The sequence below is a fragment of the Staurois parvus genome, unplaced genomic scaffold (genome assembly GCF_062004578.1).
Source record: "Staurois parvus isolate SC_StPar_1 unplaced genomic scaffold, SC_StPar_1.0 ptg001521l, whole genome shotgun sequence".
Classification (NCBI taxonomy): domain Eukaryota; kingdom Metazoa; phylum Chordata; class Amphibia; order Anura; family Ranidae; genus Staurois; species Staurois parvus.
The window spans coordinates 55,465-70,759 of record NW_028319317.1 but is presented as its reverse complement, the minus strand read 5'-3'; the positions used below and the strand labels follow the sequence as shown (position 1 = coordinate 70,759).

General features: G+C 50.9%; 1 protein-coding gene across 1 annotated transcript; it reads right to left on the bottom strand.

Annotated features, from left to right (window-relative positions):
• Nucleotides 1-1,326: 1,326 nt before the first annotated feature.
• LOC149435391 (histone H4) lies at nt 1,327-1,654 on the bottom strand. Its single transcript, XM_089662678.1, has one exon. It carries the CDS (start codon nt 1,636-1,638, stop codon nt 1,327-1,329), a length of 312 nt encoding a protein of 103 aa, XP_089518804.1. The 5' UTR covers nt 1,639-1,654.
• Nucleotides 1,655-15,295: the final 13,641 nt, after the last annotated feature.

Here is a 15,295-nt window from a genome sequence, read left to right as displayed (position 1 = left end):
CAAAAATCTTCCGGATCAGATCATTTCCTCCCCACATTTTATTTGAATAAAAATCTGTCATGGCTTCAATTGTCTATACATTCCAATTTCCCGCCGGAGTTCTATGGACCGTTACAGACGATCTGCATCCATTGACCGTTATAGCCGGGAAGATCGATCAATCCTTCCATTGGAAATGTTTTATTTGTACTCAAAACCCGACACGATGTAGAACTTCCTGCACTAGGAATAGAGATCTCCGAATACTTGTTTATACTTCTCGTAAGAAATGCATTACTGGCTGATGGAGACAACGCCCACAGCTGTGATTGGCTCAGATTTCAAATTCTGCCTCCGGAATTGTATCCATCGTTCCAGAGAAACCTTCAGCCCGATTATACCGCCAAATCCGAGCCGGAGAACAAAGGAGATCATCAGATGAGACATCCGAGAAATATCAACACTTTCATTCCAGACAGTTGTATTGATTAGTCAGGGATGTCTACAGATGGATGTCGGGGATTACCGAGTCATGTCAATCCGTGTTCTGTTATCTCTGTCCCCAGGATCCTCTATATCCAATGTGTTTGCGGACTAATAAACAATGACTAGAAATGGATTCTGATGATTACTTTCATATATTGTCTTCTCAGAATCCAGGATCCCCTCCCCCCGCAACATACAGAACATGAGTGACATCATACATGTCATAGATCTCTACCTTTCTATATGATGAGAAATAAAGTATCGTACGATTCTATCAGATCTGTATACGATCATGTCCTTCCTTTTAACAATTACAGACCCCCCCCCCCCCCATATATATCACATCCAGAATATTGAAATATCTTGTAAAAACAGGTAATCATGACACCGCCAGATAAATATGTACAATGAATCGATAGAGGAAATATTACATATGTAAAGAATCAAATCGGTTTCTCTGTAAGAACATCCATGAACCCTTTCATTATTCGGGGCTCAGATCGGTCACAAACATAAGCGCATTGCGATCACCGACATGTTTATTTTACTCTAACGTTACAATGCAAAATCCGGCATTCCGAACCGGATCCATCCCGATTACCGACCACACACTATGCAATCAGGTGATTGGACAGATTCTTGGAATTGCAGAACTATATCCATGACGTCATCCTGTTATATAGAATGACTGACGGATAGTTCCATCATCCCCATCACTAGAATGAGCGGCAATCCTTCTCCCCCCAGGAGGAGCAGATAGAACCCTGGAGATGATCAATCAATAGCCCTTTGTATGAGAAGGTGGGCGGCCCTGAGAAGGACCTTTGTGACGATGAAGGGGGGGGGGGCGGTTATAAGGATTTATCCTCCGAATCCGTAGAGAGTGCGTCCCTGTCGTTTGAGAGCATAGACGACATCCATGGCGGTGACGGTCTTCCTCTTGGCGTGCTCGGTGTAGGTGACGGCATCGCGGATGACATTCTCCAGGAAGACTTTCAGCACTCCGCGGGTCTCCTCATAGATGAGGCCGGAGATGCGCTTGACTCCCCCTCTGCGGGCCAAACGTCGGATGGCGGGTTTGGTGATGCCCTGGATGTTGTCCCGGAGCACCTTCCTGTGGCGCTTGGCGCCGCCTTTCCCCAGACCCTTCCCTCCTTTACCGCGACCAGACATGACGATTCTTCTCTGCTGCAAACACCGACTGAGCTCTGGGCTGGGCCCGCCTTCCTTTTATAGAGCATGAGCGGACCTGATGGGAACCTTCCTGGGAAGAGGCGGAGTCACACCCATTCATTACACACAATACAATTGGATTCATTTGGAAGCTTTCTCCACGTTCCGCCCTTTTCAGATCCCTTAATGACAATAGAAATCCATCTCCAGGAGAGAAATCTCTTCATTCTTCTCAATGGTTTTCTATTTCTTCCTCGGAGATTACACAGAAACATTCATCTTTCACATTTCAGAACACAAACCATCATCACCAGTTACTATTGTTAGCAGCAATTTATTATTGATAAATATGACTTGGAAATAAAACAACACAAACATTTAGACCGATGCCCCACGTTCCTGGTTATAAATCCGAGCGGACCTGAAGGGAGACTGATGGAAAGGGGCGGGGTCACAGCCATTCATTCCTCTGCAGAGAATTTCATTGATTTAACAGGTCAGTCTCTGCAATGTCAAACCGCACAGACAGAGAGCGCACTGTCACACCACGCCGTCATTGGTGTCAGTGGGAGGAATAGTGCCCCGTCATTGGTGACAGTGGGAGGAATAGTGCCCCGTCATTGCTGTCAGTGGGAGGAATAGTGCCCCAACATTGGTGTCAGTGGGAGGAATAGTGCCCCATCATTGGTGTCAGTGGGAGGAATAGTGCCCCATCATTGCTGTCAGTAGGAGGAATAGTGCCCCATCATTGCTGTCAGTAGGAGGAATAGCACCCCATCGTTGCTGTCAGTGGCTGGAATTCTAATAGGAAGAGATGAAGCTTAAAGAGAAAGGGATGGAGTTTCCAGATGAAGGGGTGGAGCAACTTTAGATGAGGGGGGGGTGCCTGATTTTAGTCTTGCCTAGGCAGCACAAAATCAAAATACACCACTGGTCACAGGTGCTCCAATCCCCTCCATGGACACAGGTGTATACAATCAGCCCCTAGGCATGCAGACGGCTTCTACAAACATTGGTGAAAGAATGGGTCGCTCTCAGGAGCTCAGTGACACCAAGCGTGGTCCCGTGATAGGTGGCCACCTGGGCGATAAGTCCATCCGTGACATTTCCTGGCTACTAAATATTCCACGGTCAGCTGTCAGTGGCCGGGCTTTTTTTTCTCAGAGAATAGGTGCGGGAACTCCCCCTTCTGAGTCACTTCTTGTCTCCACCCCCTACCCATCTCTCAGTACCTCCCCTTTCAGAGAATACAGATCCATGTATCATTCTGTGGTGTCAGGTCATTTGTATGGAATTTTTTAATGATAAGAAAAGCAGTAAGTTAGATCCCCCGCAGCCAGCAGCAGAAGCCCCCCCCCCACCCCCCCCACCCCAGCAACAACAACAGATTTCTCAGCAGCCGGAATCAAATTCTCAAGCAGCCGGGAAACAATAGATCTCTCTGTGATGGGGACGGCGTCAGACCCCAGCCCTTTTCACCAACTTGTGACCGAAGGACTAGCCAATCTAAAACCGCGCTGTCACTTGCATAACAATGCCATGCCCAACTGCACCCTGCACAAAGATTTTCCAGCTCACTGGACCACATTCTATGTGCCACAGCCTGAGAGCGATTGTTACCGGGTCAGGTTAATTACGCAATTAACCCTTCACACTGCCACCACCTTCTTTTTGTACAGAGAAAGAGGAAACTCACCAATCTTGCAGTAACACTATGATGTTTGAATAATAGTCTGTATACCACTGTCACCGCAGGCAGATGTATGCAGAAGTTTAAAACACACAGTAGCGCTCTTCAGAGACAGGGATTCTTAGTTTGCATTAAAGAGCTTTAGAAACAGTTCAACACTTTTCAGAAAATAGGATTTATTACTAAAAAGGCCAAAATGGTGCAATAAAAATATTTAAAGAAAAATATGTAGCCTATATATACAGAGAACAATAACACAGCAGAGAGATAACAGAAAGAAGTTTAGGGAGGTAGAATACTTGCCAGAGTCCTGGTCTAAGCAAATTCAAGGTCCAGAACAAACGGGTTCTGTTTCTCCCAAAGTTGGTTCTTGATGTTAAAAGGGAGAATCTCTTCATCTCCAGGCCTGATAGCCTGTTTTCTAGTCCCCCAGCAGGGGTTGTCTGCTGAAGCCAAGGGCCAATCACCTCGTTTGGGGAGGGGGTTTAGGCGGAGACCCCAGCTGTGACCCAAATCTCTCCCCAAGTACTCACCATGGTTAATAACCTTCCATAGGTACATGTAGCATCCTATCCACTGGTAGGATAATATGCAGAATCATCTGCTGAAAGTCCAGACTACAGATATGATATATCTACCTGTGACGGTTAAGGAGATATCGCTTTCTGCTCTCGGGTAGACGTTATCTAGGGGTGTAAGGGATCAGGTGACTCACATTAAACTGACCTATCTGAATATATGCTTTGTTTTATTTATTATTATTATACAGTATTTATATAGCGCCAATGGGTATGCTCAGCGCTGTACAGTAGCAATGGGGACAGAACATGACAAGACAGTAACAATACAATACACGAGGGGTTCGAGGGCCCTGCTCTTTTGAGCTTACAATCTAGGAGGGAGGGGAAGGTGGCACAGGAGGAGATGGCTGTGGGGGATGGAGTGGTAGGAGGAGTGGAGGAGGTTAGTTGTTAGGTGAGGTCGGGTGTTAGGTGAGGTTGGGGTAGGCTTCCCTGAAGAGGAGGGATTTCAGGGTGCGCTTGAAGGTGAGGAGGATAGGCGACAGTCTGATGGATTGGGGTAGGGAGTTCCAGAGGATGGGGAAGTCCTGGAGAAGTCCTGCAATCGAGCGTGGGAGGAGGAGACCAGGGAGCTAAAGAGTAGGAGGTCCTGTGAGGAGCGGAGGGCATGAGTAGGGTAGTATTTGGGTATCAGGTCAGTTATGTAGATTGGGGCAGCATTGTGAATGGCTTTGTAGGTCAGAGTTAGCAGTTTGAATTTGATGCGTTGGGCAATCGGGAGCCAATGAAGGGATTGGCAGAGAGGGGAGGCAGATGTGGAGCGGTTGGTGAGGTGGATGAGTCTAGCCGCTGAGTTTAGGATCGACTGGAGTGGGGATAGCACTCGTTTGGGTAGGCCAGTGAGAAGGGAATTGCAATAGTCCAGGCGTGAGATGATGAGGGAGTGTACGAGTTGTTTGGTGGTGTCTGGGGTGAGGAATGTGCGTATCTTGGAGATGTTGCGGAGGTGGAGCCTGCATGATCTAGATAGCAGTTGGACGTGGGGTAGGAAGGAGAGGTGGGAGTCCAGGGTGACACCCAGGACTTTGGCGTGTGGGGTGGGAGAGATGGTGGCGTTGTTAGTAGTGATGGAGAAGATGGGGGGGCACGGGGTGGGGGGAAGACCAGGAGCTCGGTTTTGGATAGGTTACGTTTGAGGAAGTGGAGCGACATCCAGTCTGATATGTTGTTTAGGAGGTGGGAGATGCGGGAAGAGAATGAGGGGGTGAGGTGGTGGGTGGAGAGGTAGATTTGGGTGTCGTCAGCATAGAGGTGGTATTTGAGGCTGTGGGAGTGAATACGTTTGCCAAGGGAGGAGGTATAGATGGAGAAGAGGAGGAGCCCGAGGACAGAGCCTTGGGGGACCCCAACAGAGAGTGGGAGGGAGGGGGAGGTGGCAGTGTTGTAGGTGACGCTGAAGGAGAGTTAGGAAAGGTAGGAGGAGAACCAGGAGAGAGCAGCGTCCTTGATGCCAAGGGAGTGCAGTTTGACAAGGAGGAGAGGGTGGTCAACAGTGTTGAAGGCCGCGGAGAGGTCGAGGAGCAGGAGGATAAAATAGTGGCCATTGGCTTTGGCGGTTAGCAGGTCATTGGTGATTTTAAGTAGGGCGGTTTCGGTGGAGTGTAGGGGACGGAAGCCAGACTGTAGGGGGTCAAGGAGGTTGTTATCAGTGAGGTGGGCGCTTAGGTGATTGTAGGCCAGGCACTCAAGGAGCTTGGAAGTGAAGGGCAACAAGGAGATGGGTCTAAGGTTGTTAAGGTTACTGGGGTCAAGGGAGGGTTTTTTGAGTATGGGGGTGATGTGTGCATGCTTTAGAGGGGAGGGGAAGGTGCCAGTGGAGAGGGAGAGATTGAAGATGTGGGTGAGGGAGTGAATGATGGAGGGGGGGTGACTGGAGGAGCTGTGAGGGGATAGGGTCCAGGGGGCAGGTGGTGAGGCGGGCTACAATGAAGACCTTAGCGACCTCCTCGGGGGTAGTTGGGCTGAAGGAGCGGAGTGTTGGGGAGGTGATGATGTGCGGGGCATTAGGTATAGTGGAGGGTAGTGCGGCTATGAGGTCGGGGGAGGGGACGATTGAGGAGGGCGGGAGGCTGGGTGGAGAGGTGGATTGTCAGTTGACAATGTCCTTACGGATTGCGTCAATCTTGTTTTGGAAGTGATTGGCAATCTCGTGGGCGGTGAGTGAAGTGCTGGGTGGGGGTGGGAGAGAGCACGAATTTGAAAGTGGAGAAGAGCCGACGAGGACAGGTGGAGAGGGTGTTGATAAGGGTTATGAAATAGGCTTGCTTGGCGGCATGGAGGGAGGTGGTGTAGGCGAGGTAGGCGGCTTTATAGAGGGAGAACGCGCAAGGGGATCTGGTTTTGCGCCATAAGCGCTACAGCGTGCCACTGCGTCGTTTGAGGCATTTTGTGTGGTCATTTTGCCAGGGGTGACGTGGTCGGGGTCTAATGCTACGTGTGGTTAGGGGTGCCAGGGAGTCAAGGGCAGCTGACAGTGAGTCGTTGTATGCAGTAGTGGCCACGTCAGGGCATGACAGAGGGAGGATACTGTCATACAGACGGTCAGCTACTGGGTGGAGATGGGTCGGGTTCAGATTGCGGAGGTTGCGGGTGATGGTTAGACGCTTCGGGGGGGAGTTGAGGGAGGGGGAGATGGAGAATGTGAGGAGGTGGTGGTCAGAGAGGGGGGAAGGGGGTGTTAGTGAAGTCGTGGGGGTGCAGTGGTGGGAGAAGATGAGGTCCAGGGTGTTTCCGTTGAAGTGGGTGGAGGACTGAGTGTGCTGTGAGAGCGCGAAGGAGGAGGTTAGAAGGAGGAGTTGGGAAGTAGCCGGGTTGTTGGCGTTGATCGGGATATTGAAGTCGCCTAGGATGATGATCGGTAGCTCGGAGGAGAGGAAGAAGGGAAGCCAGGCGGCAAAGTCATCTAGGAAGGGGGATGCAGATCCAGGAGGCTGATAGATTACCACAATCCTTAGGGGGGTGGGAGAGAAGAGCCGGATGCAGTGGGCCTCAAAGAAGGAGAAGGATAGGGAGGAGGGGTTAGGGAGGACCTGGAAGGTGCTCAGCGGTGGTAGGAGCATACCGACCCCTCCGCCTCTGCGTCCGCTCGGTCTGGGTGAATGGGTCCAGACGAGGCCTCCATAGGAGAGGGCAGCAGGGGAGGTGAAGTCAGTGGCTTGGATCCAGGTTTCGGTGACCGCAAGGAGGTTGAGGGAGTGGGAGACAAAGAGGTCGTGGATGGCGGTGAGCTTGTTGCAAACCGAACGGGCGTTCAGGAGTGCAACAGAGAGAGGAGGGGTGGCTGTGGGGAGGAGGGGGACAGGTATGAGATTGAGGGGGTTGCGGTGGTTGGCGTGGGTAGGGGGGTGCCGGGAGGGTTAGTGGGGACATGGAGGGCCAGGGTTCGGGGAGATGTCACCGGCGGTAAGGAGAAGGAGGAGGGTGAGGAAGGTGGCATGAGAACGGGAGGTGCAGGAGCGCGTGGGTCTATTGGTGGTGGCATGTGGGTCGGCGGGGGAGTGGAGTATTAGAAGGAAGTGGTGAGAGCTGTAGAGGGGGGAGGGAAGAAGTGAGGGTGCGATGTAGAGCTGTTTTGGGAGAGTAGGGGGGTAGAGGGAGGCAAGTTTGGGGATGGAGGAGAGGAGAACGAGGAGGAGGAGTGCAGGTGGCATGCTAGGGTGGGCAGAATGCTGATTGGGTCGGAGAGAAGGGAGGTTTCAGTCAGGACGTGAGGATGGGGAGAGTCCATTATGCCATGATGGAGTTCATCAGTGTCCAAATGTAGGAGGGGAGAGGGAGTGGTGGGCGGCTGGGGCCGCAGCTGGCTGGTTGCAGTCTGTGGGTGCTGTAGGCCGGCGTCTGCGGGTGTTGTGGCACGGCGTCGGTGGGCACATTGGTGCGGCGACTGGACGAGCCTTGGGACGCTGTGATTATAGGTGTTGTAGGCCCGGCGTCAGGGGTGCTGGAGACCCGGCGTAGGGAGGCGTTGAGTGCACAGCTTCGGGAGGTGATGAGGGCCCGGCGTCAGGAGGTGTTGAGTCGTCAAAGTTTTGCCCGAGGGACAGCGCGCCGGAGGGCAGAGTGGTGGGCTGGTGGTCCCTGGTGGGGTGGTGGGCTTGCAATCCCAGGTGGGATAGTGGTGATCCCGGGTGGGATAGTAGCCTAGGGTCCTTGGTGGTTAGGAGTCCCTGGTGGGTAGTGGGTGCCCCTGTTTGAGTCCCTGGTGGGATGGTGGGCTTGCGATCCCCGGAGGGATAGTGGCGGTCCCAGGTGGGATGGTGGGCTTGCGGTCCCCGGTGGGATAGTAGCCTGGGGTCCCTAGTGGCTTGCAGGGAGGCAGCTGGTGGAGGAGGCCGACCCTCTCGGTGGTGGTGGGGGGTTACCCTCTCGGTGCAGGTGGCGGAGGTGCGGCGACGTCTCTGTTCCCTGGGTGGCCTGGAGAGGTCCCTGGTCTGAAGGCTGGGTGTCGGCTGATGCAGGATGCTGGGTGGTCTAAGGCAGCCCCTAGGTGCCGGGTGCAGGTAGCTGGGTGCCCAGTGGCTGGGTGTCCAGAGGTGGTAGCTGGGTGCCCAGGTAGCTGGGTGCAGGGTGTCCGGGGGTGGTGGTAGGATGCTGGTAGCTGGGTGCAGGGTGGCCTGATGGGGAGGGCTCTGGGAGACAGGCAGGCCGACGGGCTGGGTGGTGGAGAAGCGATCCGCAGTGGGCCAGAGCTGGTTCCTGGTGGTCAGGGATGGACCCAGGGCCAGTGGGGGGGGCTGACAGATCGGCAGGGACCGGGAAAAGAAACGGCGGCGGTCCGGGCCGATGTCCGGCGATCCGGGTCGGCCGCGTCAAAAATTGAGGCCGCGGCTTCGGGGTAGGCCTCAAGTCCCGGAGCTCCGGGAAAGAGGTTCAGTGGCCTCCCTGGCTGATGAGCAGAGACCGGAGAGTCGTGGGGCCCCCGTCAGGGTCTGCTGCCGCCCAGATGGCAGTGGATTGGGGCCAGGGGAGAAGGAGCTTGCTGCCGTACGTCCGTCCCGCCGGACGTCCCAGTAATATTTATTGTACCTTTTTCCTACCGGGATTAATGAAATTGTATGAGAAAGTGGTTTCAAGTGGGATGTATGTTTTACTGCTAGTCCAGGATGCTTTTCATGTCCCGTGACTGACGGGTTTATAGCTATATGATCAGGCCAGAGAAAGAGTCTGACAGACACTATGGAACCAGCTAATTGGGTTTACAACCATGAATTCTATCCAGCTGTGCCCGATGCACTCCTGAACTCAGCCACACCAGACCACATGCCATGCAACAAAAAGAGAGGGGGGCTGATTTGGAGTGAGAATGACACAAGATGGTGGATCTTAGCAAAATGGTTGTCCGCGTTCATATCTGTGCGCATCATTGCTACACTGTCCCTCAACAATACATCCCTTTCAGCAACAACTGCAACCTTTTTAACAATATAAGCCCTGCAGCAACAATAGACCCCCCGCCAGCAACAATAAATCTCTCCAGCAACAATAGACTGCCATGCAAAAATAGATGCTGGCTACTATGTGATCTATTGTTGCTGGGGGGGGGGGGGGGCAATTGTTGCTGAATGGGATCTACTGTTGAGATAGCAATTGACCCCCCAGCAATAACAGACCTCCCCAGAAACAAAGGACCACCATGTAAAAATAGATCCCCTCCAGCAACAATAGATCCCCCAGCAGCCAGCATCAATAGACCCTCCAGCAAACCCCGGCACTCCCTGCCATTACATACATTCAGTGCTGGAGGTGCCGACGTGGTGTTCCTCCACATTTCCGCTGAAAAAAATCCCAACTTACTGGGATTATAACAAAGTGGAAGCAACTGGGAACAACAGCAACTCAGCCACCAAGTGGTAGGCCACGTCACATGACAGGGCAGGGTCAGCGCATGCTGAAGCGCACAGTGCGCAGAAGTCGCCAACTGTCTGCAGAGTCAATAGCTAAAGACCTCCAAACTTGGTGTGGCCTTCAGATGAGCCCAACAACAGTGCGTAGAGAGCTTCAAGGAATGGGTTTCCATGGCCGAGCAGCTGCATCCAAGCCTTCCATCACCAAGTGCAATGCAAAGAGTCGGATGCCGTGGCGTAAAGCACGCCGCCACTGGGCTCTAGAGCAGTGGAGATGTGTTCTCTGGAGTGACCAATCACGCTTATCTGTCTGGCAATCCGATGGACGTATCTGGGTTTGGCGGTTGCCAGGAGAATGGTACTTGCCTGACTGCATTGTGCCAAGTGTAAAGTTTGGTGGAGGGGGATTATGGTGTGGGGATGTTCCTCAGGGGTTGGCCTTGGCCCCCTAGTTCCAGTGAAGGGAACTCTTAAGGCGACATTTTGGACAATTTCATGCTCCCAACTTTGTGGGAAGAGTTTGTGGATGGCCCCTTCCAGTTCCAACATGACTGCGCACCAGTGCACAAAGCAAGGTCCATAAAGACATGGAGGAGCCAGTTTGTGCAGGTCAGTCAAGTTCCTCCAGCCCAGAGTCCTGACCTCAACCCCATAGAACAGCTTTGGGATGAATTAGAGCGGAGACTGTGAGCCAGGCCTCCTCCCCCGACATCAGTGCCTGACCTCACAAATGTGCTTCTGGAAGAATGGTCCAACCTTCCCATAGACACCTCCTAAACCTTGTGGACGGCCTTCCCAGAAGAGTTGAAGCTGTTATAGCTGCAAAGGGCGGGGCCAACTCAATATTGAAACCTACGGACTAAGACTGGGGGGCCATTAAAGGTCATGTGTGTGGAAAGGCAGGAACCCCAATACTTTGGGATATATAGTGTATATCTTGGGGGCAATGTGGTGACGGTGTATATTGGTCATGTATTTTGTCCTGTTTTTTTTTTTAATGTATGACATTGCACACAACAAACAAAAAAACTGTATTATTTGTAAAATAAATATTTTATTTGAATAACTTGAAAGATATTAGTCAGTTTTTTCTATGTTAAAGCCCACCCCCAGGAATTAGATTACAATAATGCCTCCCTGCACTGCAAGAGTAAATAGATGGAGACAAAGAGCTGAATGATTTAATAGGCGATGTAATATATGTATTTGTCCACAAGATGGCGACAGATAAATGATTGAATAATAGGCGATGTCATAGCAAAACCTCACCACAGGATGGAGACAGGGAGCGGAACGGCTTTTCGAAGGGTGATGTAATACCTGTATTTGTCCACAAGATGGCGCCAGAGGGAAATCATTCTACTCTCTGTCTCCATCCTGTGGTTGGGTTTGGCTATAACATCGCCCATTATTCAATCCTGTATCTGGCGCCATCTTGTGGGCAAATATGGGTATAACATCACCCTTCAGAAAATCACTAGGAAGCAAAAAAAGAAAAAGACCACAAAAGGAATGAACCCGGAAAATGACCCCCCTGAGACAGAAATCAGACCATGTATTAGTGGAGTGCAGGACAGGAAACATTGGAGATCAGGATGAAGGTTTATAATTACAAAGCAGCCCTCCGTCACCTGGGGGGGGGGTCCCCAGAATAGTCCGAGGAATGGAGGAAAGATGAGCGATCCACAACACTGCGATTGGTCTCATCGATTTTTACTGAATAAATACATGGTTTCTCGGTGACTCAACAACCTACATAAACAATAAGAACTAAACCTTCAGCGAGCTGAGAGGATGTATATATGAGAAGTCCAGGTATTGTACATCCGGTGTATTGCATCTAACGAATTGTACAATCGGATTGTATGGTGAGTGATCAGCTAAAAACTCTTTCCCCACAGATTTTACTAAAATAGCTAGAAATTCGTATAACTACAGGAAAAAATGTATAGATTCCTATAGACAGCCCTCTGTATGAGAAGGTGGGCGGCCCTGAGAAGGACCTTTGTGACGATGAAGCGGGACGGTAATTGTCTGGGTTTGCCCTCCGGATCCGTAGAGAGTGCGTCCCTGCCGTCTGAGAGCATAGACGACATCCATGGCGGTGAAACGTGCGTCAGAAATCTTCTCTGGCCGGTGCAGCGCATGTGGGAACAGTTTTGACACGCCTTTTATTACCAGGGACACGGGAAGTATTTGCTGATCGGGGCGCATTGGGTGTCACACTGAGAGCTCCTAGGAGGGCTGTTCCCCATCATATGGAGGGCGATCCTATAGTATCCAGGAATATAGATCTATAGGGGTCATGGGGGGGGCAGGTTTGATGACATATGTAGGACTATGCACAGAGCAGGCTCGTGTCTGGAGACGTGTATACAGGGGGATGCTGCTGGGGGATCGATGACATTGTCAGTATAATAGGGGAACTACAGTGGATAGAAAAAGTCTTCACACCCCCTGATAAAATGTCAGGTTTCTGTGATGTAAAAAAATGAGACAAAGATAAATAATTTCAGAATGTTTTCCACCTTTAGTGTGACCTATGAACTGTACAACTCAGTTGAACAATAAACTGAATTTTTTTTTTTTTTTTTTTTTGGGGGGGAGTAAACATAAAAAACTAAAATGTGGTTGCATAAGTGTGCACACCCTCTTATAATTGGGAATGTAGCTGTGTTCAGAATTAAGCGATCACATTCACAATCATGTGACATAGGAGTCAGTACACAGCGACATCATTTAACCATTAGCTGCCCGGCGGGTTCAAAAGTGCATTAGCTTTCCGGGTACACGCCATTTGGCGTCCTCCCGGATACGCCCCCAAAGCGCGCCCCCAGCGGCGTGTATCGCGCCCGTCTCTTGTCGGCTGTGTCCCATGGACACAGCACTTTCCCTGATGAGGGTAACAGCCAATACAATTGGCCGTTTACCCTGCGATCGGCCGTGTCCTATCACAGCTGATTAGAAGTATGATCAACGAGCTGTCACTTGGTGTCCTCCCGGACACGCCCCTAAAGCGTGCCCCCCCCCGGCGGCGCAGCGAGCCGGTATCTTGTCAGCTGTGTCCCATGGACACAGTGCTTTCCCTGATGAGGGTAACAGCCAATACAATTGGCTGTTTACCCTGTGATTGGCTGTGTCCTATCACAGCCGATCAGAAGTATAAACAATGAGCTGTCACTTGTTGTCACCACTTCTTCTCCTCACACACGGATCCTGTGTGAGGAGAAGAAGGGGAACCGTAAGTTACAGCTCAGTACAATGCAGCACATTATAGATTGCCAGAGTGTACCTGTCAGTGTACCTGTCAGCCCATAACAGTGTACCTGTCAGCCCATCACGGTGTACCTGACAGCCCATCACGGTGTACCTGTCAGCCCATCAGGGTGTACCTGTCAGCCCATCAGGGTGTACCTGTCAGCGCATCACCAGCCCATCACGGTGTACCTGTCAGCCCATCACGGTGTACCTGTCAGCCCATCAGAGTGTACCTGTCAGTGCATCACCAGCCCATCACCGTGTACCTGTCATCAGCCCATCACCGTGTATCTGTCATCAGCCCATCACCGTGTACCTGTCATCAGCCCATCACCGTGTATCTGTCATCAGTCCATCACCGCGTACCTGTCAGCAGCCCATCACCGCGTACCTGTCAGCAGCCCATCACCGTGTACCTGTCATCAGCCCATCACCGTGTACCTGTCATCAGCCCATCACCGTGTACCTGTCATCAGCCCATCACCGTGTACCTGTCATCAGCCCATCACCGTGTACCTGTCATCAGCCCATCACAGTGTACCTGTCATCAGCCCATCACTGTGTACCTGTCATCAGCCCATCACCGTGTACCTGTCATCAGTCCATCACAGTGTACCTGTCATCAGCCCATCACAGTGTACCTGTCATCAGTCCATCACAGTGTACCTGTCATCAGCCCATCACAGTGTACCTGTCATCAGCCCATCACAGTGTACCTGTCATCAGCTCATCACCGCGTAACTGTCAGCGCATACAACTGTGCAGCCTGTCAGTGTACCTGTCATCAGCCTGTCATCAGAGTACCCATAAAAGCCACCATCACTGCAGCCCATCAGTAGTGTACCCATTACAAGAAAAATTAGAAAAGTGCAGCGCTAGATAACACAGTGTAAAATACAGTAAGTTCGATCTAAATAGTTCGATCGGAAATAAATGTTCATAAAGAATCCTGCGATCGATTCATAAGTAAGGTGAACACAGCTTGTATCAAATCCGGAAAATGGCAGAAATGCGCACTCACCGACCGCGCATAGGAAATGCGCATATGTGTATCAAATCCCACAGATGTCGTTATCCTCCAGAAAGGGGTGTCATCAGACGATCTGCTGGGCTAGACGGGCCTCCTTAGATATGGATCAGCCAAGGTATATATTCCTTCCAGGTGCAGGATTCCCTCCTCTGGATAAGATATACAGCTGTGTCTGCCAACCCCTCAGTGAGGGGTAAAAATAGGGAAAGTACCCATAGTGTAGTATGTAAATGCTTTATTGGTGCATAAAATCTAAAAAATCAGGTCAGTGAACAAGATACTGGCACAATGCCAGAAGAACACACAGTGAGGACTTGTTAAAAGAAAATAAGTACTGACCCTAGTAGCAGTTGGCCGCCAGACCTACACGTGGTCTGGGCGGCTAGATCAGGCGTCACAGGCTGTCAGTTCCTCCTGAGGCCTTTCGTGCTAAGGCACATCATCAGAGGGGATACTGACAGCCCTGTGACAGACGCCAAATGCTTAAATTCAGACCGCGGGGATTCGCGCATGCGCACTGAATCGCCGCCATTTTGCCGAAGACCACGCTACTGCGCATGCGCGCAGATCGAAGCGCCATTTTGCCATGGTTATATAGAACTGTCAGCCGAGGCACACTGAGCCAGGCTGACAGCGCACCGACATCGGCGCGATTGAGCCTGGAAAAAGAGGCTCTTTGTTCCCAGGGAGGTGAATGCTCAGTGACATCACTGGGCAGATAGTTATGACCACCTCCCTCCTCCCAGTCAACACCCATTCGGGTGAGAGTGCAGGAAATGGAGCTACTAAACCCACGTTATAAAGGGGTGCTCCGAATGTTCGGGTCTCCGGCTGATGGATTAAATAAAGCATATATATTAGATAAAAGATGATAATATAAAAAATAATAGAACACAGATCAAATCGGGCATCAGTATATATAGCTATATATAGCTAAACAGCTGTGACTATAGAGGGGAAATCTGAAGAACTATCAAATTCTCCACCGCCGTTTGCCATCAACTGATAATTTGCATCCAGAGGTACCATTCACTTGCCACCTTAACATAAGAAATAGCAGTAAGCACTGCCATCCTAGCGTATAAACAAACGCTGATATGCCACTACAAAGTGGTTAAACAATCTCAAGGGGGTAATAGTATCAATAACACATCCCCTATTTGGTGATTCAACACCGGAAAGGTGAGTTATACAGATGACATGGTATAGGTTCATAGCTTATGTAGGTATTCCAGGTGCAAAAAAATTGGATAAT

Bases quoted from the DNA above. Each gene is read 5' to 3' on its own strand.
- LOC149435391 (XM_089662678.1), bottom strand. From the start codon at position 1,638: ATGTCTGGTCGCGGTAAAGGAGGGAAGGGTCTGGGGAAAGGCGGCGCC.